Source organism: Corylus avellana, chromosome ca6, assembly GCF_901000735.1.
Source record: "Corylus avellana chromosome ca6, CavTom2PMs-1.0".
In the NCBI taxonomy this organism is placed as follows: domain Eukaryota; kingdom Viridiplantae; phylum Streptophyta; class Magnoliopsida; order Fagales; family Betulaceae; genus Corylus; species Corylus avellana.
Window position 1 is genome coordinate 877,412 of NC_081546.1, and position 26,124 is coordinate 903,535.

General features: G+C 36.6%; 4 protein-coding genes across 7 annotated transcripts; 2 read left to right on the forward strand and 2 right to left on the reverse strand.

Moving 5' to 3' along the window:
* The first annotated feature begins 8 nt into the window (after window positions 1-8).
* LOC132184610 (zinc finger protein JAGGED) lies at window positions 9-2,246 on the forward strand. Its single transcript, XM_059598301.1, has 5 exons — window positions 9-252; window positions 364-455; window positions 767-898; window positions 1,050-1,134; window positions 1,276-2,246. Coding segments are annotated over exons 1-5 (807 nt in total). The 5' UTR covers window positions 9-250; the 3' UTR covers window positions 1,772-2,246.
* Window positions 2,247-10,723: 8,477 nt separating this feature from the next.
* LOC132185683 (uncharacterized) lies at window positions 10,724-15,803 on the reverse strand. 2 transcript variants are annotated; one of them, XM_059599459.1, is made up of 6 exons: window positions 15,522-15,803; window positions 14,795-14,927; window positions 14,592-14,695; window positions 13,329-13,500; window positions 13,082-13,222; window positions 10,724-11,423 (listed from the first exon to the last, which is right to left on the reverse strand). In XM_059599459.1, the coding sequence occupies exons 1-6, from the start codon at window positions 15,569-15,571 to the stop codon at window positions 11,034-11,036; spliced, it is 990 nt and encodes a 329-aa protein (XP_059455442.1). In that variant the 5' UTR covers window positions 15,572-15,803; the 3' UTR covers window positions 10,724-11,033. The 2 variants fall into 2 exon arrangements, with proteins under 2 accessions (XP_059455442.1, XP_059455443.1); XM_059599460.1 differs by having other exon boundaries at window positions 14,795-14,940; window positions 15,522-15,802.
* A 1,536-nt stretch (window positions 15,804-17,339) lies between these two features.
* Window positions 17,340-21,659, reverse strand: LOC132185827 (caffeoylshikimate esterase). Of its 3 annotated transcripts, none has more exons than XM_059599621.1 (8): window positions 21,174-21,659; window positions 21,014-21,043; window positions 20,800-20,875; window positions 20,462-20,608; window positions 20,207-20,337; window positions 18,541-18,678; window positions 17,826-17,924; window positions 17,340-17,713 (listed from the first exon to the last, which is right to left on the reverse strand). In XM_059599621.1, the coding sequence occupies exons 1-8, from the start codon at window positions 21,486-21,488 to the stop codon at window positions 17,495-17,497; spliced, it is 1,155 nt and encodes a 384-aa protein (XP_059455604.1). In that variant the 5' UTR covers window positions 21,489-21,659; the 3' UTR covers window positions 17,340-17,494. The 3 variants fall into 3 exon arrangements, with proteins under 3 accessions (XP_059455604.1, XP_059455603.1, XP_059455605.1); XM_059599620.1 differs by having other exon boundaries at window positions 20,746-20,875; XM_059599622.1 differs by lacking the exon at window positions 18,541-18,678 and having other exon boundaries at window positions 20,746-20,875.
* Window positions 21,660-22,887: 1,228 nt separating this feature from the next.
* LOC132183904 (pentatricopeptide repeat-containing protein At2g44880-like) lies at window positions 22,888-24,986 on the forward strand (the record flags this gene model as incomplete). Its single annotated transcript, XM_059597369.1, has 1 exon — window positions 22,888-24,986. A coding segment is annotated over one exon (1,866 nt), but the record flags the coding sequence as incomplete, so codon positions are not given.
* Window positions 24,987-26,124: the final 1,138 nt, after the last annotated feature.

A 26,124-nucleotide genomic window follows, 5' to 3' on the forward strand; every position in this document is an offset into this window, starting at 1 on the left:
CCCCTCCCTTTTTAAAGTCACGAGACCCACTGTCCCTTTGTTCTTTCAATTTTCTGAGAGAGAGACAGAGAGGGAGCAGAGGAACTGATAGAGAACTTTCAAACTTCTTTTTCTACCACCATCACTCAACTAGCCTCTATATTGCAGTCTCAAACTGAAAGTCTTATAATTTTTTCTAAAAGCTTTAGTGTTATCTTCCCATCTGAAAGATTGTTAACCTCATATTTTTCTGTCTTTCTCTGTCGGTACCATGTAGGTCTTCCCCACAACCGCTCCACACTACTAATTATCTTCTCCTCTTAACACCCACCCATTCTTCTCTTACTTCTTTTTTTGTGACTTTTGCTCTTTGTTGTTTTGCAGGAGACCCGAGGGGAACCCCTTGGACCTCAATAACTTGCCTGATGATTTTAGAGATCATGGTAAACAGGCCTTCGACGACAGCTCCTCATCCGGTACTACTTTTTTTTTCCTCAAACTAATATTTATTAAACAGAAAATTAATTAATACCCATTTTCTTAATTTTTAACAACATATTAATAAACGTAAACATAAAATAAAATTAAAAAAAATCAAGGAGACTTTCCTCTTTTCTTTGCCTTCTCTCCATTTTGAAATAGCTTGTAGGTAAAGAGTAAAGACCATTGGTTATCAACATTACACTTGTTGCTATCATCATTTGACGACTTGGGTAATTAGGGTTGGGGCTTTAGGGCTAAGAAGGGTCTCATCCAAGTTACTTTTATCTGGTTGTTTTAGTTGCAGGCTATAGGAAAAAGAAGAGCGGCGGAAAGGATGGAAAAGACGAGTGTGGGAAGGTCTATGAGTGTAGGTTTTGTTCCCTCAAGTTCTGCAAATCCCAGGCTCTCGGGGGACACATGAACCGTCACCGCCAAGGCAAGTCCTTTATTATTATTATATTTCACACAATGGGTCACTGCTTGTTAATGATTTGGCCATGAAACGTGGTCATGTCAATCTTTAGGAAAACAAAGTTTTCTGAAATTCTTGGATTTGATTTGATTTGATTTGTGTGTTGGATGGTCAGAGAGGGAGACAGAGACACTAAACCGGGCTCGTCAGCTGGTCTTCAGTACCGATAGCCTGGTCGCCCAAGGAGCATCTCACCTGAGGTATGTATAAGAATTTTTTAAGTCGAAAAAATTGACAAATCAAATGACCCATTTGCTATGTTGAACTAAAAAGGTTATTCGATGATCACTTGATAATTTGATCAAACAGGAATGACAAATTAAATTTTTGTTTGATCTTAGCTGCTGCCAACCAGTCACACCGGCGGGGTACCATCCAGCTGCAAGCAACATCGGAGACCCGGCAATGGCTCTCAGGTTCCCGAGATTCTTCAGTACCGGTTCTCCAGCCACCCAGTTACCACAACCACCTCAACCATATTTATACTCCTCTCCGCCGCGCCCCATGTCCTTTCCTACACCTTATCCTCAACATCCAATCAACGATTACTATGTCGGCCATGTTCTCAGCAGCAACCAACAATGCAGCCACCCAAACTACGGCGCCCCAGATTCTAGTTACACTTGCATTGGTGCGCCGGTCGGGCAAGGGTTTCCTCCGGGAGGCAGCAGCCGGCCGGCTGGAGCGGAGTTGGTAGGATCAGCAGAGGGAGGCTCTGGTAGAGACGGGTCACTGCAGAATCAGGAGGAGGGATTGAATTGGGGCCGGAGCTTTGCAGGTACACAGCAACGTATGGATCCTCCAGCACCGATCAATCGGTTTCAAGATGGGTTCTAAAGAGAGATTTTTTGAGTGATAGTTTGAAGTACTACTATTAATCTACATTGACACGCCACCCACAAAGACAAAGATAGAGAGAGAGAGAGACCTAACAAGCTGACAGATGGGGTCGTGAAAGGAAGGAGAGAGAGACAGAGGTATTTGGATTTTCTTCAGGGATTATGCAGCTTTTGATCTCATCTATATGCTCAGCTACTTTGGCTTGGAGTTGTATGGGTATATTGAAGGGGATTTTGCATTGGTGTGTGCAACCCCACCGTTGAAAAAGGTGCAACTAGACCTTGTGGGACTACAAGTTTGATATCAACCGAATCTTCCCAACCCAGTTCCTTTTGCATGCCACTGTTTCTTTTTCTTTTTTTCTGTTCTTTTCTTTTCTTTTTGTAAAACATTTTGTGCTTTCTACATTTTTTACGGGTAGGGTGGGGTGGAGGATTATTTTATTTTATTTTATTTTGTTTCTTTCTCTCTTTCCAACGATCGAAATTTGGGGCATCTATCTGGTTTCTCGAAACATTTATGGTTACAGTGTCATATGATGCTTGCACAATAGGGGCAACGACCTAAGATAGAAGTTGCAATTCCATTCGGCACTTTTTGCTAAAAGTTTCCTGACCAGAAACATCAAATCTGTCGAGAAAGTCTGTAACAGCTGTGCAATTCTTCCAAAAAAAAAAAAAAAAATTTCTAGACAATAATCACTACAATTACATGTAACTGAAAGCAACCATGCATGGTAAACAATGCAATCAAGGCAGTCAATTTTTTACATGATTCGTGAATTTGGAACGAGTTTAATTCGAAATTATATAGTATGCTATGGTTAAAGAGTTTGTCTCATTTATGGTTGAACTATATAGTTTTATATTTATGCATCTACATGAACTTGACATGTGACATTTAGAACTGTCAATTTTTAATATGAATTCAACACAAAATTGGTGGATTAAGGTTAATGAGTATCACCCCCTTTAATTAAATGAATCAAGTTATAGTTGACTTATATTGTCTGTTACTCATATCTTGATACCACCTTAACTAACACTCGATATGAATTGCCACCCCTAGCTGCAAGTGATCAATTTAACTAGCAATATGTAAAGCTAAAACTTATAGGAAATATGACGTAGCGGAAGACTAAGGTAACCAACCAAAGAGTAGCGTATTTGATTCTGAAAAGAGAAGCGTCTTTGTCTTTTATCCAAAAAATAAAAACAAGCTTGCAGGCGAAAAAATAAAAAATAAAACCCCGCAAAGTATTTGAGATAAACTTGTCTGATTTGATAATAATTCAATTGATTAAGCTTAACATAATAAACTAGTCTATTTATGGAAGATAACTACTTGTAGAGAAAGTAAACATAATCCTAATAAAGAAAGAAAAATAATTAAAGCAAATCTAACCCTATTAAGGAAAGAAAATAAAGTATTAATAAAATAAAATAAAATCATAATATAAAATTGACAATCAGCGGGACTCATGACAATCTTTTTTTTTTGTACTTCCATTGTCTAAGAACAGGTAAAATTATGATTAAGTGGTACTGTTCCAATATTATTTTTGATTATTTTTTATTTTTTTTTCATTTTTACCGAAAACGAAGGTAAATATCCTACATCAAAATAGATGTCATCTCAAGAAAAGAAAAGGATATGATTTGAATTAAGGAAATTAACAAATGGGATTCTAAAGCCTATAGAAAAAATAAAATGAGGAAAAAAAAGCTTCTAACATGCATGTTTAACTTAGAAATAATGATTGGGCTTTTCACCAAATCACCAATTTTGGGAAGGATCGGAGTACCACTATAAAGTTCTTTGGGATCCAAAAGCTTTTCCTCTATCTTCAAATGTTTCATTATTTCACAAAAAAGAAAACCATATTGACATGAGTGGAGCCGCAGAGTTAGGAGCGCGCAAGAGGAGGCAAACGACACCACTTCTCCACACTTAATTTCTTACACTCATAGATGGTTTTTAAAACTACCATTAGATTAAAATCGAATAGTAGCTTTTAAAACTACCTATGAGTGGGAAAAATCAAGTGTATATAAATAAGAGTACTTGTATCATTACTCATTTAAAAAAATAATAATAAAATAAAATAGAAGTTAAAATAAAAAGGCATCCTCATCAAGGCAATTTCAGTTGCATATTTTGCTTGTGACTTTCCAAGTTCATTATGGATCGATCATGTGGTGATTTGGACTAGCTAGGCAATTATCTGAACCAGATCACCAACTAAGAGAAGAGAATCTACACTCAAATCCAATTGTTGGATGTACATGTTTTCTAGTATCTAAGTACTATTCATAGACTGGGGTTCTGAAGGGTAGTAAACGAAACCCTAAGAATCTTTTGACATTCTAATGCTAGCTGCCTGCCCAGAGGAGCTTTACTAGACCGACTCAACTTTTGGCCAAATGTTGGACTTGCTTGCTTAGGTCCTCAGGTGCTTAAAAGTGCAAAAATTGAAGTGATTGAAGGGAGATTGATTAGGAGACTATATGTAGGAGCTACGGAGAAGAGATGGATTTGCTCATTAGATCTGGCTTCATTTATGAAAGTAACCCTAACCCTAGCCCTAACAGGGGCACTGACTTTTGGGACGTAGGATATTCTAGACTGGAACATATCCACCAATGGCGGCAATTTAGTATTACTGTGTCAACTAATGGAGCTACATATATCTCTTCCCCATACTGCTTTTGCTTAACAGATTTGATTGGCCAGCTTAAACCTAGCTAGCTGGACCTACGACTAAACAAACTTAATTAATCTTTTAATTAAATTTATTTTCCATAGATTCGGTTCTAGTCCTGTTCTCTCTCTCTTTTTTTTTTTTTTTGGTTATTTTTACTATCATATAGTAAAATTAAGAAGAATTAATTAAGAGCTACATATATACGGTACTTGTAATTCTCTAATTAAATCATTTTTTTTTTGGGGTAGAAATGATCTATAATTAGGTGTCTTAAAGCTCATAGTGATTTAATCAATTTTTTCTTCAAATTATAGCTAACCATGACCTAAATTTAATGATTAACGTAGCTTCGATAACATGCCAACTCATATTAGCACGATTTAAAAGAACTGTTGTAAGTAGCATTACTATTCCCAATAAGCCCCGTTAGAAGGAACTATATATATATATATAAACATATTTATGAAGCTCACTTTAGTTTGAAAAAAAATCTGTGGGAACTAAGTTGAATACTGTTTCACAACAAAGAGAACCATAGCAGTAAGTAACAGTCGTTTAGTGAGTGTGTTGAGTGTTCTCTCCCTCTCTTTCTTCCCCAAGAGCGATCCCGAGACATATTCATGAAAGGTACGAGACTGTAGGTTGAGAGAGAGAGGGCAGCTGTACGTACGTGCAGTGAGGGTATGGATGATCTGTGATATTTAGGGTCACAAACTACACTAAAAAAGTTGTATATCGATCTCTCAACTGTCAAGACTGAATTCAGAGAAAGAGAGAGGGAGAGAGAGAGAGAGAGAGACAAGCAGGAAAAGCAGACGCCTAGCCATAGACCAAGCTTATTATTCGTGCAATCACGAATGAGGGAATGTTTAAAGCTGCTCCATAGCTTTATACTTGATTATTATCTTTTAATATATATATATATTTTCACAGACCAACAAAAAAGAAAAAAAAAAAAAAATCACATGTTTCCATTAATGCATAATTTAATAGCTGTATCCTTTTTTGCAGCTTTAACAGAAGTTTTTCTGCCGCTAACTCTCTTCCGCAGTCATTGTGTGAATCTTGATCGTACTTTATTCATTTATTTTGGTAATCTCTATCTGATGAAAAAGAAACAAAGGACCTTACCCTTTTGTACTAAAACCCAAAATATTTTTAGTGCTCACTGTCCCATATATTAGTCACTATTCACCGTGCACCTAGGGCTTCATAAATGCCAAAAGAGCAGCCTCTATGCTTGCTTTGTCTCGCTGCTCATGGGCGCGCATAACCTAAACTAACTAGATTATTACCATCTATATTTCTACCAAGACTTGTTTTTGGTGAAATTTACTTTATTAACCATCAAATTCTTTATTAATTTATTAATTATACATAAGGGTATATATATATATATAAAAAAAAATTAATTAAGCCAAACCACCTTGATAGCTAGGCTAGCTGATAATGATGGAAAGAATGAGGGCCACTTCTCTTGGGGACAAGGGCAATATTGAACGTGTGATTTTGTTCCTTTAACAAGTGTCACACACTCATTCGTCAGACTATTGGTTATCCAATCGGATCTTAACCCACGACTTGGTCCACAATTTAATTAGCTTCTCGTCTTCAACTTCAATCTGTCCCAGTTCCAAGCCCGTGACTTCAATTTGGCCTAACTAGGGACCTGCACTGACCACCATCATCCTCTGTCTTAGGCTACCATTCTTGGCTGTTGCCACCAGTCAACCCACTAGCTAGTTAACTCGCCTGTTACTGGTCGAGTCAACTTAGTTAAAAGAAAGTAAGCTCCTACTATGCGGCCAGTGCACAAAAATGGGTGTTTTATAGCATCTATTCATGTGATGATACATTACCAATTTTATTTTAACAAAATAAGATCAAAACATCAGATAATAACAAATAAATAACTAAACCACCTGTCTCGGCGACGGCAAACCCAGCCACTGGGTCAAGCATGACCCAATGGCTAGGTCTGCTATAACTCATCTGCTGTTGGGTCACCTCTCCAACGACTTTTTTGCCAAACCCAACCTTAAAAATCGATTCTAATGCTTCAAAAATTGATTATAATACCACGAAATTCGTTTATAATGCCTAAAAAATCAATTCTAATATCACAAAACTTGTTTCTAATGCTTCAAAACTCAATTTTTGATTCAAAACTAAAACTCAGAGGAGAAGGTTAACCCTTTTTGAGATTTTATCACCATAAAACCAGATATCACAACAGCGGAGCCATGCTGTCACTCACAGTGTCGGAATCATGTTGTGGGTCTCACTGGAGCAAGACCCACGCCGTGAGACCCAGGCCAGCCGCCGACCCACGGTCTTCTTCTTTCTCTCTTTGATTTCAACTTTCCTTCTTCTTTGAGTTGAAAATCAAGTCCATTGGCTATAGGTTTTTTTTGTGCATTTTTTTTGCTTTATGTGATGTGTCCTTGCAATGATTTCATTGAAGTTAAACTCTAAAAGAAAAGGTTTCCTAATTATTTCTTCTTAATTTCTAAATTCAAACTTCCACCTTAAGTCATATTTATGTGTACTAAATATTTTAATCCTCAACATGATCTCATTACCATTCTTAGCATATTGCTCACATTTACTCTATATATACACTCCATGGTAAGTTTGTAACACAACTATACACACGTCAATATATATAACCATATTGGGCATTTATGACTATGAATTAATTAATGTAGATTTTTAAGGCTGAACCAATTCTAACTTTTTGTATTTCTCTCTTTCTTCTCTTCTTAAAATATGCTTCCTCTGCCTCCTATATTTTATTTTATTTTATATTTTAACACTCTTAAAATCAAAACAATCTCCCACGAACACGACTGATATTTGAACTATGAGGCAAATATGCCAAATAATGAGCTATCTAAAGGTTCCATTTGCTCTCAAAAGTTAGGAGGATTGGGACGAGGGTTTCTGTTTGACCAATTTCCCTGCCGTGAGCTGGAGACGAAAACTTTCATTCGCTTAACAAAATCCCTTTTTGCATAGGAAAAAAAAAAAAAAAAAGTTCCTTTTTGACTATTTCTTTTCAATGTCACATCCAGAGGAAGCAGCATAATATTAAGACAACTATACATGTACGTATGTCTCTCAAAACGTACACTATGAGTCTATGATGATCTGATTCTACTAGGCTTTATTTTTTTCTTTGGCCCGAGGGGAGCAACTGCACCCATAATTCTTATGCTTAAGAGCATCGATATCTCTCCAACAACAGATTTTTTATTTTATTCTTTATTTTCTTTAAATATATTTTTTTAAGTGAGAGTGTGAAAGAGAGGAGAAGAAAGATAGTAAAAAAAAGAAAATGAGAGACAAAATTTATAGTTCGAGTGTCAACAGTGAATAGGTTAATCCGCTTATTTAAAGCATCTCCAAGAGAATAGTCAAATAGTTCATAATAGTCAAATTTGACTATTACGAGCTCTCTCCTCCTCTTTCTTTCATACAAAATAATACTTTAAAAAAAAAAAATATAGTAGAATAGAGAATTTATTGAAGTACCTATGAAAAACTGAATAGTTAAAGTAAAAATTTGTACTTTTTTAGTAACTATTTTTCCTACTTTTGCTAGAAATGCTCTCTGTTCATGCTAGATGAAAAAAAGTTAAATTGCATACTATGCTGGAGACAAAAAAACACCCATACTAGTTAGATTTTACTGTTATTAAAGATTTAGCTATTCTTTTGAAGATGTTCCAATATTAGTTTGATTTAACTATAAAAAAATAAATAAATAAATAAATAAAAGTCATTTTAAGCAATTAGGTGATGAGTTTGAAAAGCGGATTCTTGCCAGATAAACGATCGGTTTACATCTAGTGGTGATGAAAAGTCAATTATGGGTGCCATAAAAAGGGCACATTTTTTGGGTGTTTCAGGGGCCGGGGTAAAAACAAAGCATTGAAAAAGTCCTTACAAATGTGTCAAGTCATTGTTTTTGTGTTCTACAGTACTGTAGGATGAGGATCTATACTGTCCACCTAAATTGATGGACAGCTAGGCAAAGTTGAAGCAAACAGCCTTTAGCCTTCAACATGCTTGTGTATGATATAAATTCGGGAAGAAATACCCAAATTCTTTCATTTAAATATTTGGATTGAATTCCATTATATGTATAATGATATTGATATATTATGCTATGACTCAGAAATGCTCTAGTCATATATATTTTGCAATATATCTCAAAAAGACTAATCAAAATTATAATTGAAATTTCTTAGAATCATTTATATAACTCACCTAAATCAATCTACCCCAAACTCAAACTATCATCATCTTCTAGCTAGCTAGCGTGCTGGTGCTACTCATGCAATACCAGAAGAGTCTTATATATTAAATCACAAGATTATTCAAGGTTCAATTATAATCATGTTTACAAATTTCAGAATATTATGGCGTTAATATAACCATAGCCATAGATGTGTTTTTCGCTAGCTGGCCGCCATCCTGTGGATAACTTGTGCATGCATGTTTTTTTTTTTTTTGTTGTTGTTGTGGAAAATACATGTTTTTAAATTACATGTAAATGGATGCATTTTTTTTTTAATAAAATCGTGATTTTATCAAATATTATTTACTTTTAAAAATCACTTTTTTTTTTTTTTTTTTGTTATGAACTGTCTTTTTAAATTAAAATACCTAATACCCTCCAGCAAATAAGTCAAAATAGGCAGTTCCTATGCGTGGTTTGCCTTTTTTCTATATTTTACTAATTGTTTTTCTTTTGATAAATTGAACAAGAACCCTATCTAACACTTTCTTTTATCTGTCGATCGTCTGTGTTTGCCATACTTATGTACTCATATATATATTTCGTTGATTGAAATAAAAGAAAAATGCTAAAAGAAAAACATGAACGCAAAAGAAGAGAAAAAGGAGAAAGCATAAATGTAAACGGTTTAGTGAAAAACACAAACAAAAAAAAGTAAAGGAGCAGATGTTAAACCGACCAATGAAAGCATCTCCATGTAAAAACGAAATTCAGGACGAAAACGACTCCTCATTTCATCAAAATCAACGCGAGTCCTTGGTCTATATCACGCGCTTCACCCCCTCTTTTGGAATGCTATCATTTTACACCAGATTTTGTTTATCGGTCTTGTTCCAGCTAACCCTACGTTACATCTTTGTCACACACAATAGGCATCTCTCTCTCTCTCTCTCTTTCTCTCTGTGTGAATGAATTATACATATGTACGGCTAGCTAGTGTGCAATAATTAATATTACACAAGTGTTTGGTGAAGTTTGAAGCATATGATAGGTGGTTCTGTGTCTTTTGTGAAACAGAGACGTGGGCTTTATGTTGCATGAGAGAGGGGTGTCGTTGAGAAGTGTGATTATATTACAAATATATTCATTCAGGTAACAAAGAGGGTTTTCATTACAAAAATAGTACGTAACCTACTCGATCACCTAGCTAGCTAGCTGGGCATGCAGTGGAGCTCTTATATGGAACCTATATACCTACGGCTGGAGGGCTACGGTGTAGCTCCATGGCTTTGCTGCTAGCTAATCCCATGCTTGCTGTATAATCAATCAAATCATTGTTTCCCACTTCAGCTTACACACCTTTGAGCGATTTTAGGTGGTGTTTGGCAAATGGGTTGGCCTAGACATTGTAGTTGATGTAGATTGATGTGAAAAAAAGTAAAAATGTTTGGTATAAAAAAAAATGAAAAAGTGAAAAAGTTTTGTTTTGTAGTAATTTTTTTATTTGAATAATAATAAAAAGTGAATAATTTGATATAAAAAGTGAAAAAGTTAAAATGTTTTGATGTTGATTTTTTTTGAGAAATAGTGATGAATAGTGTCTGGGCCAAAGCCAAAGCTTTTACCAAACAAAGCCTAATTAGTGAATTACTCAAAATCTCCTGCCTTTTTGGTGTAGTCACAGTACTGGCATCTTTTTATTTTGTTTTTAAATATTAATCTTATTATTTGAGAATCATATGCATGCTTTAAAGAAGCTTTGGGCATTATATAAAATACAAAATGAAGAAGAAAGGTGAAGATGCTATTTCTCAGATCAAAATTCTTAAAGATAGTGATTCAATCTGTCTCAAAACCAATTTTTGCTTCTCATTCTTTTCTTTCACATAATTTTTCCCTACTGATGTATGCCAGAATAGCATACATATATCTTTTGGTGCCATGCGTATCTTTAAGATTTAGCCATTGATAGTTTTTATGGTCTTTGGAGGTGATCCCTATATATACAGAACTTGATAGCCATTGATAGCAAATATCCACAACTTGGGAGGCTTGCATAGCTTCCCAAATTATACATGCAAGTGTAACCACAAATTAGTTCTTAGCCATCTCTATAATACAACGCACAGTTATAATCACCGACAAGGTTTATAATATTCCTTAACAAGAGGTGCATTATTTTTATTTTTTAATGTACACTTTTTCTTACTCGTTTTTTTTTTTTTTTTTTTTTTTTTCAGCCACTTTTCTTCCATGGATCTTGGAAAGCCTGCTGCCATGGAATCACAAAGAATGCACACAAAGCTCACGTATCACTGTGAAGACTTGCCTCCTTCCAGCTTCAAGGACCCAAACTTGACATGTACCAACTCGGCAGCTGCACGGGCAGCAGCAGTTGCACGCTCTGCAGAGGCAATGGCAGCTCGAGCTTTCTCCAGGATCTCAGACGATTGTGGTCTTGTCTCCCTTTTGGCATCACTAACTGGTCCTGCATCATAACTTTTTATTGATGGTTCAATTTCATTAGTACCCAAAAATGGCGCATTGCTTGAAGCGCTAGGAGCTTGACGGTGCTCAGATTCTTGTTTAGTATACGTAGGCATAATAGATTGTGCCCCATTAGAAGGAGAAGATTTAAAAGAGCCTTGTTTGTTGGGAGCTTTAGAGAGTCCGACTCCAGCACATGCTTGCTTTGATCCACCCTAAAGATCAAGAGGCCAGAATTAATTGTACTGTACAATAAATAACATCAAAAAGCTACAAATAGATCACAAGAGAGTTGGTTGGTTTAAGAGAGGCCCCCTAATTGTCCAAGCAAGATGCTTATAACATATTTAAAGTTAGTTCACAATCATTTAATTCAAATGCACGAAGCAATCCATATCTAAGTAAATAAATCCATGTTAAGTAATGAAAGGGTTATTATTGGTTAGAATGGCAACCAAGAAGTTCACAGTTTACGCGCATTCATGCGTCACACACGCACACACCCAGATTCTGTCAATAACAGGAAAAAAGAAACGTGAAACTACTTCATCTCAAAGTAATCAATAAGGTTTACGGAAGAATGTATTACTAATTCATCTCATAGTAATTGAAGAGGGAGTTTTGCAGGGAGGGCCAAGCCAAGAGGAGTCATGGAGTTGGCTGTTCAAGCTTAAATTGAAAGTTAATAATTTGGAATCAAGATTGAGCTTAGTGCACTTATCTTGCGAACAATCTTGAACAAGGCTCAAAGCACCGAAGCTCAAATTGCTTGAATATTTTAATTACTAACAAACCTAGCAACCCAAGTAATAATTTGCTCAAACATACTTAAAGACTCAGAGGGAAAGATAAGATTGAGCTTGGCTCATCTATTTCATTAATTCCTTTAACAACTTCTTTCCTAACTGAATCAAGCCTAGTACCTTGGTTTGTCTGAGAGTCCTATTGCAGAAGTTTCTCCCTATAAATGTTCAATCTTAATAATGTGCATGCTAACAACAGAAATCATTTTCCCTCAATAATGTGGATTAAACATATATTTACTTATGCCATAGCAAAAAATTTATGAAGAGAAACTCCGAATGCACATCTTTTATCACAGATAATGGAAAGTTCATTTGGAATGTCAAAGGAAGTTAAAAATCAGATCAACTGATATCATCCTTGATGGTGATAATTTTGGTTGACAATACCCTAAGCAAATGAGGATTTAGACAAGGCTCCATGATAAGAAGGGTTTCACGTAGCCAATGTATAAGGCTTTCTTGAATTAAACTGGGAAGAATATCTGAGCTAGACCTATAAATTTTATGGTAAGGGCACCTGTAAACAAGAGCCAACAGTTACAACCTTAGGGAGCAGGATCGAATTGGCACAGGAAATGTCAAGGTATGTGGTATGTGGAATCGTGGGAATGAGGGAGACAAAATTCTAATTAATTGAGAGCCATTCAGAATTCCTATATAGATATCTATTTGAAAATGCACCAAGTCTCGAACCTTGTATTAGATATCTTGAAATTTCACTTAAGTGTTATGGAAACATGGTAAAAAAAAACTATGCCAAATTAATTGGAGATTTTGGGGAACACATAATTGACAGTTCTCTATAAAGGAAGTACTGATTCAAGAAGCAAGTTCCCTAAAATTTCAAAGCCATTTCCGATAAAATCTTAGATGCAGGAAACACAGGAAGCAGGATCCACTGATATGCATGATCATTTCGACTTTATAGAAATTAAGTAGTTTTTCTGTAATGATCACAAAACTATGGCATCAAGATGTCTTGTCATGAACCAATTACTAGCATCAACAGATAAATTTATGCCTAACCATATATGAAGAGAAACTGAAGCACAAATTGGTATAAGTACCAGCAGATCTTCGTGTTTCTTACTGAATTCTGCTTCTGTGTTTGAAGAATTCCATTCCAGATTGTACTCTTGTGCAATGCCATTCAATACCTTGAGCTTTACCTCTGCAGCTGGAGCACTAACTGAAAGCTTTTCAATTATCTACAAAAATAACATAAAATATAAAAAAGGTATATCAATATATTCAAGTCACAAATGGCTCCTCCTGCAGAAATATCACACTTGCAAAATTTGCTAGCCACTAAACTGTACGATTGACACCAGAGTCAGGACGAAGTTCTGACACAGCCATGACAAATTCCTTGCCATATTTTGTAGTAAATAAATTCTTGATCTGTAGCAAATCTGGCACATCTGAACATCTGGGAGCTGCAAATATTATGCTTGCGATAGCTTCTCGCAATTCTGATGGACATTCCCTGCCATACAGAAAAAGGATGGTTACAAAATTGACTCACATAAAGAAATTGGTTAAGAAGTAAGTGTTACTGGTTTCACAGATATCAATAAACCTCCTAGTTAAAGCAAACAAAAGTGATCAAATATCAAAGTCCCTTAATATTGGTTAAGCTAGAAGAACAAACTAGGCCTACCTAGGGTATTGATGAGGGAATAGAGCATTTCAGCAGGAAATATGCAATTATACCCCAGATTGTTTTAACAATCCAGAAAGCACTACAAAGGCATTTGTATGTGCCCATGTTTGCTTCCACCGATGGACAGCACAGAATTAGGATATTAAATTTGTCACATAAATTGATTCTCTTAGAAGCGGCAATGATTGATCTAAAATTGATTGCCCTATGTGGTGTTTTTAGAGGAAAGAAATGAGAGAAGCTTTGAACACCGCGAGAAAACGGTGGTGGAACTAAAATCTTTCTTCAAAACTCTTTAACTCTGGACAGCTCCTTTAGACTTTCTTAATGTGACTTTGGCATTCACAAATCTTAAAAAAAAATGTTTACCCCAGATTAATAGGTCAGAAGCTGCACAGACAGGAGATTGATGTTGAGGGTGTTTAATTGAACATAACAACAAAATATAGCTTATGTATTGATTATCATATGATAATCGATGCTTGTAAGAAAATTGATTGACTAGTTCATAACAAATATATGTATGGAAGTTTAAATGCGTCAAATGTGAATCTCAAATGAACAAATGTGACCATAATCTAGTTTCATAGTATTCCAGACTCTTCAGAACTTCAACTCTATCATTTTATATCAAATAATTAGTCACCAAAATAGCAAGGGGCTTTTCAAGGTATTCTGAATGAAATGAAGAAATTCCCAAGATCATTGGTGATCTTTAAAGATTTCTCTCAAGTATTTCATCATCTTGAAATCTGGCGCTACTCACGTTTGTAAAGTCCAATTAGGCAACCGTCTGTGGAAGAGTTTCATATAACATAGTGCTCTAGTGCTTTGCCAATTTAAGTTACAAGAAAGGCCAAGTGTTTTTAATACTTCGTCTTGAAAAAATATATCATAGTGATTGATGGATTTACCTCTGGCTTTCAATTATAGGAACACGTGCAAGAACAAATTCACAGAACAGCTCTAATATCTCATATGCAGCCCATATATTCTGTTCCCTTATAACATGCTCCACCTAACCAAATTAAAGAGCACAAATTAAATCTATAGCCAGTTTTATAAAGAACAAATTGCAATTAATCAGCAGCCATTAATCATGTGTTTGAAGTGGTACCCGAATTCGAGCTATCGCTTCCTGGCCAGCCTGCAAAAACTGGGCTATTTCCTTACGCATATGTTTGAGTTGCATATCCCTTTTGTTTTGCAGCAATTTGATGCGTGAGATTGCCAAGCTCACGCATGTTTTGCTACAAAACCACCCTAACAACATTAGATATGTGCAGCCCATAAAAAATTTAAAAATAGAAACAAAGAAAATAATTCAATTTATTCAATTGCAAAGCATAAAAGTCAACTATAATGGGAATTTCTAAAATCACACTTGGAAGGGGCAATGAAATCAATGAACTATGGATCAAGACTTTTTTCTAGAAACAGCTCACCGTCCAGAAGCAACGAGTTCTCATAATTATTAGAAAAAAGGAAAAAGAAAAACTGTTCAAGTACTGCTAATTAAAACGTCTTTCTTATATATATTGCTAACTAAAACTCTTAGCTGAAAGAAACCCATATGCCAAAATCCATTAATGGATATTGGGTATCTCATAGAACTGAAAATTGCAGCAAGATACAACCCTCACTAAGTCTACAATTTCGCATAACATAAACCTTAGGTGACAGAGTACAAGTTGGCCAACCTAGATTATAAAAGCATTAAGAAAGTAAACCACAATTAGCAAACAAATATACAGAGATCAATACATTTACCATAGTTGATAAAGAAAACTAAGAAATTGATAAAATGTGAGGACTTGGAGATAAAGAAGAATACTATTACTAACCATTTTGTGCCAAAAACACCTCTGTTGAAGAGCTGGTTTAAGATTGACATGGATGAATAAACGGCAAAGCTAAGCCTCCGCTAAATGAATAATCCAAGGCGGATCTTTCTCTTTCTCTTTCTCTATGATTGAATCGTAGGGAAGGGCAAGTCTGAAAGTGCTTTTTCTGGGTCTCTGTTTCTACAAGATCGATTGCGAGACGACCAACCAAAAATGGTCTCAAGGGTTAAGTGCTGTTTGGCTTAGCTTTTTTATTTCCTCAAAAGCATTTTGGTGCTGGAGCAAGTTCTAGAAAAATAAGGCAACTAAGGACACAAAAAGTAATTCCTCCGAGTTAGAAGAAATTATTTCAATATGGTTAACAAAAAAGTATATATATTCTCTTAAACTACCCTTATATGGTTAATGTCCTCTCTTAAGCTATCCAATGTATTTCTGGGATTATTTTTTTTGAGAGATGTGTTTGAAATGTTTTATCTAATATAACTTCATTCGATTAAAAAAAAAAAAAAAAAAAAAAAAAAATTGTATCAATGTTTCTCCCTAAACTATCAAAGAATGTCAATATCCTTTGACTCCCTCTCACAATGCCAGCAAAAAAGAAAAATAAAAATGATCCAAATAAATTTCAATTAAACAAAAATATATTTATAAATTTGAGAAAAATAACCAAAACCAAAAAAAGAAAAAAAATTAAAAAAACCAAAAGGGATGACTGAACCACCCTAAACGGTCAGAGGGTGGTTAGGCACCCCTAAAAAGAGACATTTTTTTTAACGAAAAAAAAAAATAGGGGATGGCTAAACCACCTTCAAATTGCCAAGGATGATTCATTTATCTGACTATCTCTAGATATGATAAGAGGAATGGTTCAATTACCCCCTACTATGACAAATACGATGGCCAAACCACTCCCATTTGGCCAAGGAAGTGGCTCAACCACCCTCTTGGTTTTTCATTTTTTTTTATTAAAAAAAAAAAATTATATATAATTTTAAGAATTTAAAAAAATTATATGAAGTGTATTTTTGATATTGGGGGACATTAACATTTTTTGTAGTTTAGGAAGAACATTAACACAATTGGTAATTTAGGATAATGTGTTATAGTTTGAGAGTGGTATATATACTTTTCCCTATGGTATATTAAGTTGATATCATTGAATATATGATTTTTACATAATTTTAGTCACTTGTTCTAAGGACAAATGTCACATACTTGGTTAATCCTATTAAAACGATATGTTATAATCACATGCTTTAGAACAAATCTTGGTTTATTAGGCTGGTCATGGAATTTTTTCAAACCCAATCAATTGTTACAAAATTTTCACATTCAAGGTTTAACAAGATCTCCTCTTTAACTACCATCCTTTTTGCAATGTCCTCCAATGTTTAGATTTTTGCAGTGATACCCCAATCTACCCTTTTTCTAAATTTTTTATCTTATGAAAAGAACTTTGTCATTTTGAATGGCAGAATGGGGGAATTGCGCCACTATTGAGCTTATCTCTCTTCATGTCACTTTGATGCTGCTGGAGATTTAGGTGATGCTGAAATTGTCTTAGCCTTCTCCCTTTAGCTAAAACCAGTATTGAGCCATGTGGGCCTCAATCATGGGCGCAATTCTCTCTTTAGCTATTCCATTACGACGCAGATCTGCGTGCTGCACAGCCATGGGCACCGTCTTTGGAGCAGGCGGCGAAACAAAGGCTTTGACCCAAGATGATGAAAGAGAGAGGAGTGAGATTACCGAAAAAATGAGAACATTTTGCCCAAAGGTAGACAGACAACTACTTGGCAAATTGTGTGTTTTAGATAGCCGAAACAACATAAGCTGTTGGACACGAATTTTATTTAGCTCATATTAGTTAAATTTAGACAATTTAAGAAAAGTTTTAGCTAAGCTGCTGGAGATGCTAACAGCATACATAAAAAGAAATAACAATGGTTGAACTTGTGCATGGGGCGAAATCAAAGGGAGCTACACCGGGAATCAAGCCATGCAATAATATCATTAAGTACTTCAAATATCCTGTCATCGGGTTCCCCTTCCAGAATGCAGTGATAACCATCTTCATAAAGTTTTAAGGTTTTGTCATTTGTAGAGGCCTTCTCATAAAGAAACTGGCTCACTAACGGATCTGTCACCTTATCTGCAGCTCCATGAAGAATCAGCAATGGAGATGAAACCTGCAACACCTCCATAGTTGTTTAAATGTTGTAGATATAGCATGTAATAACAATGGGATGATATATATCCTCTTCTAGATGATGACAAAGAAGAACACTAAAGGAAACTGACCCTCTCCACTTGCTTCTCAATTTCACTTGTCACCTTCAAAAGTTCCACAGCAGTTTTCAACCGCGTTTGACTGTTATAACAAATCACATTGTATACAGACTACAATACAAAAATGCAAAATTTAGTGTTCAAGAATCTTTGCAGGGAACAATAAATAAACTATTAGAATCTTGAAAAGCAGATAAGAAAACTAGTTACTAGAATGGTTTAAATTCACTGAAATGCTAGTTAATAAAATGTTGATGGTAATTGTGGAAGAAAGTCAGAGTTATGTATCAGGTATGGAGAATCATCAGCGTGCTACATGTCAAATATAACAACTTCATGTGCCAAAAAGAAAGAAGAAAAGAGAAATACATTGAAATTCAGTGCTTCTTGTTTCTTTACTGAAAATTGATAAATATGTAGGATACTCCAGCGGCCCTAAATCTAGCTGATTATCTTCCATCTCAATTCCCCCCTCTTCATCCGGGCTTAAATGTTATTATAGTTAGCAATATCCTTTAGACTTGTATTTACCAGCATATAAAAGGTTCAATTCATCTATTGTTGCAGTGCTAACATGTTCAGTGTCTTTCTGAGATCTGGCGCATAGGCCTGTATACTTCAGAATGTTCAACCAGTTGTTGGATCACAGTGAAGTACAACACAAAAGCCTGTTCAAATTACATGCTATACAAGTGCATTCATATCCGAGAGTAAATAAAGGACAAACCATTTTCCTTTTCCTCAGTTCTCTGAAGGCTAGCTGAGACAGATCTTTTTTTGGGAAGAGCTTTGCTTTTGGCATGACTTTGGACATGAGGGTTAATACTTTCAGAACTGGAGCTGGAGGTTTCACGTCCTCTGAAATCTTAGCAGCAACTTATGGTTAGCAAATTTTTCATCAGGTGAGAGTGACAGAGTATATTGGTCCAGATACAAGATTTGGAATGTAACTTCCTGAAAATCCCTATAAGTCAGGATAAGCATGCAAACTAGTCCCCCTTCCCCTCTCTCAAAAAAAGAAAGAAAGAAAGAAAATGCACACATAAATCACTATATAATCATCATTCACTGTGAATAATAAAGCACACATAACATGTCCCCCAGTCATGAGTAATGAAACGATGTTTGCTTATTGCATCAAATGTATTGTAATAGTTTGGATAACTGCCCAAGATATACATACTCTCATATGTTAGTGTGGATGCAGACATGTGATGCTTAATCTTGTTTAGAATATGAATAATTTTCTGGATACTTCATCTTTCCAGATTCAGAAAACAAAATATAATTCTTCTATACAAATTTTAACAAAATGTCGCCAACATTTTTGTCTCTTTTTTTTTGAGGCGGGGGTTGGTGTGTGTGTGGTGGGTGGGGAGAGGATAGACATTGGATAAAACTGAAATGAGTTATTGTTTGAGGATTAACTATTTTAACACGGCCATGTTTAGTGTATGAACCAGTAAAGAAGAGGCATTTCAGCCCATTGAGTAGAAAATCAATCTAACTGCATAAAATATCTCCATGTAGTCACAATGAGAAGACATTATGCATTGCAATTGGTAATCCACAGGGGGCAGCTCATCTTGGTATCACGTCTCTAAGGTTACTAAAACCACGTACACTAGGAGAAAAGGCAGTAAACTCAAACACTGTACAATTGTACCCTAACATGCAGAGGTAAGGAAACCTACATGAACTCAGTGCACCATTATACAAGTGAAATCGATACTACCACTGTCTACGGACTGACTCAAGAGTCCTAACTTGGTGGCTAGGATAGGGTCCTTTGAGACATGGCCTCTGCCTGTCTCTCCACACCGAAAACAGACAATTATGGTCCTTCTCCAAAGATAGCTCTCACCTGGCAGCCACTACCTGAAAACCCGCAGGAATCATACTTGCAGACAGGCTATTATGGGCTTCTGCACATTCCTAATTGCTTATATGAATGAAGTTACTAGGCAATTACATAAACTTCCCAAATTAAATTCTATGTTTTATTCTCCTTCTCATTCTTACTTCAGGCTAAGCTCCCTCTGAATCTCCATCTTATCTTCTCCATATCCCTTATTATGCTAAAAGGTTATGAAACCCTAAAGAGGAACTTAAACAGTAGTTCACACAAGAATGAATAAGCCGCCTTAAATGTGCTTTTTTGGATCAACCAGGTTTGCATGAATTAATTAGGTACAAAATTCACAGACTAGTTTCCAGAATAAAGAATTTCTACATATTCAAATGAAATAAAGAAATTTAAACCAGGGAATGATACAGATCTTCAAAATTTCATAACTTCAAAATGCTCATAGATTGTCAAAAAGTTCAGAAATTAGTACCATGGATTTTCAGAACTATTGACCATGAACAGTAGGGAGTAGGGATGGGCTTACTTTACACATTGGCGCCACAAGGATGACTCCATCCCATCCATGTGGTTCCTTTAGATGAACTTTAAGAGCAACGGCCCCACCCATGGACTGTCCGAATAAAAACCGGCGCAACCCTCTCAATTCAGGTCTTCCTTCCAATTGAAACATAAAACACAATCAGGAACACAGTTTTGTCAATTGAATTCATCAAATCTAATAAGAATGCAATTTCACTGATGGTGATGCTGATTCTGAGAGGAGTTTAGAATGTCGCACCTTTGATTTTAGTATAATTTTCTATAACATTATCGGCGAGTTCATCAAAGCTTGGGATGTAACCATGCAACCCTTCAGAAAGGCCAAAACCAGGATGGTCCAAAGCATAAATAGCATATCCAGATGCAGCAATTTGCTTGGCAATACCTGAAATTCAAAACTCACCATATATAAAAGAAGAAGCCTTCGAATTCGGTTTGCATATACCACAGTAGAGTAGACGAAAAGAAGGAAACATAAGATATAGTTCTAGTCCATGTTCTTATGCGAATATAATCACAAACCTTCAAAAAAGAATGTGCAAGTATCACCATAACCGTGGCAGAAACACAAAGCACCTTTGATGCGAACACCTGGTTGTGGCATCCAGCTTTTACAGAAAATTTCCAATCCCTTCGAGTTCCTCTCGTACCACTATAATATCATTAATAGCCACGAAAATTGAGAAATCAAACAGAAAGTAACCATTTGAACCACACGTATTCAGCTTATTTTGAGCGGATCTTTCTTAAATTTAATTTTTTGTCACAGTTCCAGACAGGAATAGCTTACCTCCTCTGTTATGATCCCAGTAGGAGCCATCTACCCACCAATCAAAATCCATTGACATTCACAAGAAAATACCAAAAAACAAAACAAAACCAAATATTCAGAAACTGATATGATATTTCAATCCAAACGCAAACCACGATCATGATGGAACCAAACCAACCTTGAACAAGCAATGATCAAGCTGTTGCTGGGCCTCCACGAAGGCCAAACGGACCCGTCTGCGAGCGGGAGCCATGTCCAGGTTCTGAGAAGCGATCGCATTCAGCTCCTCGCTCACTCCTTCGATTGGTGACCTTTTCTTGGCCGTGACTGTAAGGTGAAGCTTTGGGGCTGAAAGTCCGGTCTCTGGGTTGGTTTTGTGACGGAGAATAATGGGTTGATGTTGCCTTCCAGGAAAGTTGTTCGGAGAGATGGATTTCCTGGGAAAAAGACAGAGCTCCGGTGATCGGAATCTCAGGGTGAGGGGGAGGTCCATGGATACGGACACTCGTCAAAATAGTCAAATTCAGAAAGCTCACTGTTCCTTTTTCCAAGTTGCAGTGTCGAACTATTCCTCTTTCCAACGTAGCGCGCACTAGCTGGAGCGTCCACATGGATCACGTGGGAAAAATTGGGAAAAGGAAAATTTCACCGGAGAAGGATCGAAATGGAGGGGATCGTTTAGTTGTTTCAAGAGGGTATTGTTGTCTTAAAAAAAGAAAATGACATAATTGTCCCCTAAAAACAAATAAACCGGTTCCTCTCAAGGATCCAAGTCCAATTTTACCCCGGTGTGAATGAACAGTTACCACGTGGCATAGCCACACGTCACCCATTTATGTTAAAAATTTTGAAACCCGTTTTAAGCTTCGGCAAAACAGAACTCCTCCCTCTCCCTCCCAAATTTTCGTTCGTCAAACCCTCCCCCAGATTTCCCTCCAAAATTCCTCCCCTTCCACCAAAGGCTCTACCACAGCCACCGTTCGCCGGAGAGCTGCAGCAACCGAGAACCACGAAAAAACCAAAACACCCCCTTCCTAGCTTTGAAGAGAGAGAGAGCGGGGAGGCATCGGGCTAGAGAGAGAGAAACCCGAGTTAGTGAGAGAGTGGTGCGGATTGAATCACTGTGGCTTGGCCACTGTCGGTGTGCGGAGGAAAGCGACTGAGGAGGCGGACCTCGGCCCAACTCCGGCGAGCTCCACCCGCACGTTTGGTCCCTGTGTTTCTCGGTGTCCAAACAGAAATCAGGTAGGTGTTGGTGTTTAATTTTCGAAATTTCTTGATTTTTGAGTAGCTAGTCTGGGGTTTTAATTCTTGTTCTTGCCATGGCCGATTGGGTGTCTCTCCTTGGTGAGATTTTTGGTCAGCTATTATCACAGTAAAATAGTATGTGACAAAACTAGCATTTATTATAAGATGTCAAATGACTAATATTCATGTCTGATCCAAGCACTAGCAACCCAACTTTAGTCTCATTTTTTTGAGGTTGTCACATTCTGCATTAAGACCCATGTCATTGTTCTCATCTCTCTTCATAATTAGGATTGTCAGCTCCAGTTTGTGCAATTTTTTCAGTCCTTCAAATAAACTATATTGTTAAGTTCTCAGTAATAATTTACAGTTAATGCATTAGTGTAAGGAAATGAAATCTTAGTATGCTTCATTCCTTGTATGCTTATCGAAACCTTAGTATGTGTGGGTTAATCACCAAAACATTCTAGTATGCTTCATTCCGCATTTTTATTGCTGTGTAATTGAGACTAATCTAAAAAATATCATGTTTCTTTTTTGGCAGAAAGAGATTGTTGAATGTGGGCAACTAAAGCATTCGGGATACTTCTATGGGGGTATGGAAAACTTTTGTGAGGTGAGGGGGTGCGTTTGACCCCTCTTGACCTCCTTCCCTTCGCCACTGCATACCACACTACATTGAGCTTACTGTCAAGATAGAGAAAATTGCCTTAATAAATTTAGCCCAAAAGCCACCACAAAGACTTCTTGAAGACAAATTCATCTCGCTCTTGCAGTCATGTAAGACTCCAAAACGACTCCGCCAAATCCAAACCCGGATAATCACCCACGGATTCAAAGACAACGACTACATTACCTCAAGATTTATCACAGTATGTGCGGAGCTGAAGAAAATTGCTTATGCCCGCCAATTGTTCGATCAAATTCCAGACCCGGGCATTGCGTCATGGAATGCAATGTTCAGAGGGTATGCTCTAAATGAGTCTTATAGGGAAGTTTTGGTTTTGTTTAGTCAAATGAAGAGCTCAGACGTAATGCCCAATTGCTCTACCTTCCCTATTATTTTGAAATCTTGTGGGAAAGTTAATGCATGTGTAGAAGGCCAAGAAGTGCATGGTGTAGCAATAAAGGGTGGTTTTAGAGCAAACCCATTTGTGGGAACTACGTTGATTGATATGTATGCTGGTGGGGGAGCGATTGGAGCAGCTTACAAGGTGTTTGGTGAGATGGTTGAGAGGAATGTTGTTGCATGGACTTCAATGATTAGTGGGTATATTTTGTGTCGCAAGATGGTTTCTGCACGGTGCCTTTTTGATTTGGCTCCTGAGCGAGATGTTGTGCTGTGGAACACCATGGTTTCAGGTTATATTGAATTGGGTGATATGTTAGCAGCACGCAAGCTTTTTGATGAGATGCCCAACCGGGATGTGATGTCTTGGAATACTATGTTGAATGGTTATGCTAATAATAGGGATGTTGAGGCTTGTGAGAAGCTGTTTGAAGAGATGCCTGAGAGGAACATTTTTTCTTGGAATGGATTAATTGGAGGGTACGCACGTAATGAGCATTTCTTTGAAGTTATGGAGACTTTCAAAAGGATGCTAGCTGAGGGTAATGTACGTCCTAATGACGCCACACTCGTGATCGTGTTGTCTGCATGTGCAAGATTGGGAGCTATTGATTTGGGAAAGTGGGTTCATTTATATGCTGAAAGTAATGGACATAAGGGAAATCTTTACGTTGGGAATGCTTTGATTGACATGTATGCAAAATGTGGAATTGTAGAAAATGCAGTTGATGTGTTCAAGAGCATGGGTACGAAGGATTTGATTACATGGAACACCATAATCAATGGTTTAGCAACTCATGGACGTGGGAGTGATGCCCTAACTTTGTTTTGTCAGATGAAGAATGCTGGAGAAATACCAGATGGAATCACCTTCATAGGAATTTTATGCGCTTGTACGCACATGGGATTAGTTGAAGATGGCTTTTCCTATTTCCAATCAATGGTTGATGATTACTCAATTGTGCCTCAAATTGAACATTATGGTTGTATGGTTGATCTGCTTGCACGAGCTGGTCTTTTAGACCATGCTGCGGAGTTTGTGAGGAAGATGCCCATGGAACCGGATGCCATTATATGGGCTGCCTTACTTGGGGCATGTAGGATTTACAAAAACATTGAGTTGGCTGAACTGGCTCTTGAACGGCTTATTGAACTTGAACCGAAGAACCCAGCAAATTTCGTCATGCTTTCAAATATATATGGGGATCTTGGGAGATGGAAAGATGTTGCACGTTTAAAAGTTGCAATGAGGGATACTGGGTTCAGAAAATTGCCCGGATGTAGCTTGATTGAGGTCAATGATTCTGTTGTTGAGTTTTATTGCTTAGATGAGAGGCATCCTGAGAGAGAGGAAATATATAGCGCTTTGAGAGGGTTGACAAAGCTGTTAAGGTCGTCTGGATATGAATCAGACCTGTTGGAGCTTGGGCAGGGAACTTAAAAGATAAAGGAGTGATATGACAAGCATTACCAACTTATCTCATATCATCCCGTAACTTGTATTGGATCAACCATCTAGGTTTCTTCTGTGCGGCTCCCAGCGGGTAGGTGCTAGTCACGTCCAAGTAGAATAGTTACAATTGGTCTTTCCAACCTATCCTTTTAAAAAATAAAAAATAAATAAAAAGAAAAAGAAAAAAAGAAGAAAAAAAGGAGGTATTGGACCAGATGTTCTTGTCACTAATTGTATTTTCTTTGATATGAATATCAATTTATTGATTTGTGTTTGTTAGATATAATAGTTGAGATACATTAATTAATAATATTATTTAGATAAATATTTTCGAACACATGGATTTTGAGGAACCGGGAATCATTTCATTGTCAATATTTGATTTTACAGAAAATAATATTATGTCTTGCGAACTCCTATCATCATGTCCATCTTTTCATCATGATAACACTCATTTCGCAGCTTCCAATTACTATGCGATACATCATCAATTTTTTTTTAAAAAAAATGTAAAAAATAAAAGTGAGCAATTATACCAAATTAGAGGAAAAAAAAAAAACCTGCAGGCAAGAACCAGGCCAGACCCACGGTGTGGGTCTTGCTACGTGTGGGTCTGGCCGGTAGTGAACGCTTCAAACTCCATCGGTCGTGGCCCGCTTCAAAACCCGTTTCTAATGCCTCAAAATCTATTTTTAATGCCCTAAAACCCGTTTCTAATGCCTCAAAGCCTATTTTTAATGACTCAAAACCCGTTTTTAATGCTTCAAAACTTGTTTTTGTGTTCAAAACTAAAATTTAAAGGTAGAAGGTTAACATTTTAAGGATTTTATCACCCTTAAATTTAGTGTATTTTAGTTTAACTTATTTTTGTGCACTTTTTATATTTTTGCTTATGTATGGTTATTAATTGGAGACTATAAAAAAGTGTTATGAGGATGGTCATGATAAAAAGTTTTCTCTTATATTATTTTAAAGAATTTTTAAATGAATGGAATAAACCAAGAAGTCGCTCTAAAAAAATCCTTGTCCAGATTTTGACAGGCTGACCTTCTTGTGTGTAGCTTCTAATGGGCTTTAGACGAAAGCCCAGGCCGAGACGCAAGTTTGGACCAAGATATCAAGGCCGTCTTAGGAGGACTTGGATTCCAACAGTGTTAGGCCCAGCTCAAGGTTCGGCCCCATGCAGGTAGGCGTCTCTGTGCGTTTCTTTTTTGTTTTGGTTTCTTTTGGGGAGTGGGGTAGTGTTGGACTTCGTACTTTGTAGCACGCCCATGATTTTTGATTTGGTTTGGTTGTACTGCCCGTTGTTGTAATTTGTTGTTTTATTTTTGAGGGTTGCTACACTTACAAACAAATCCT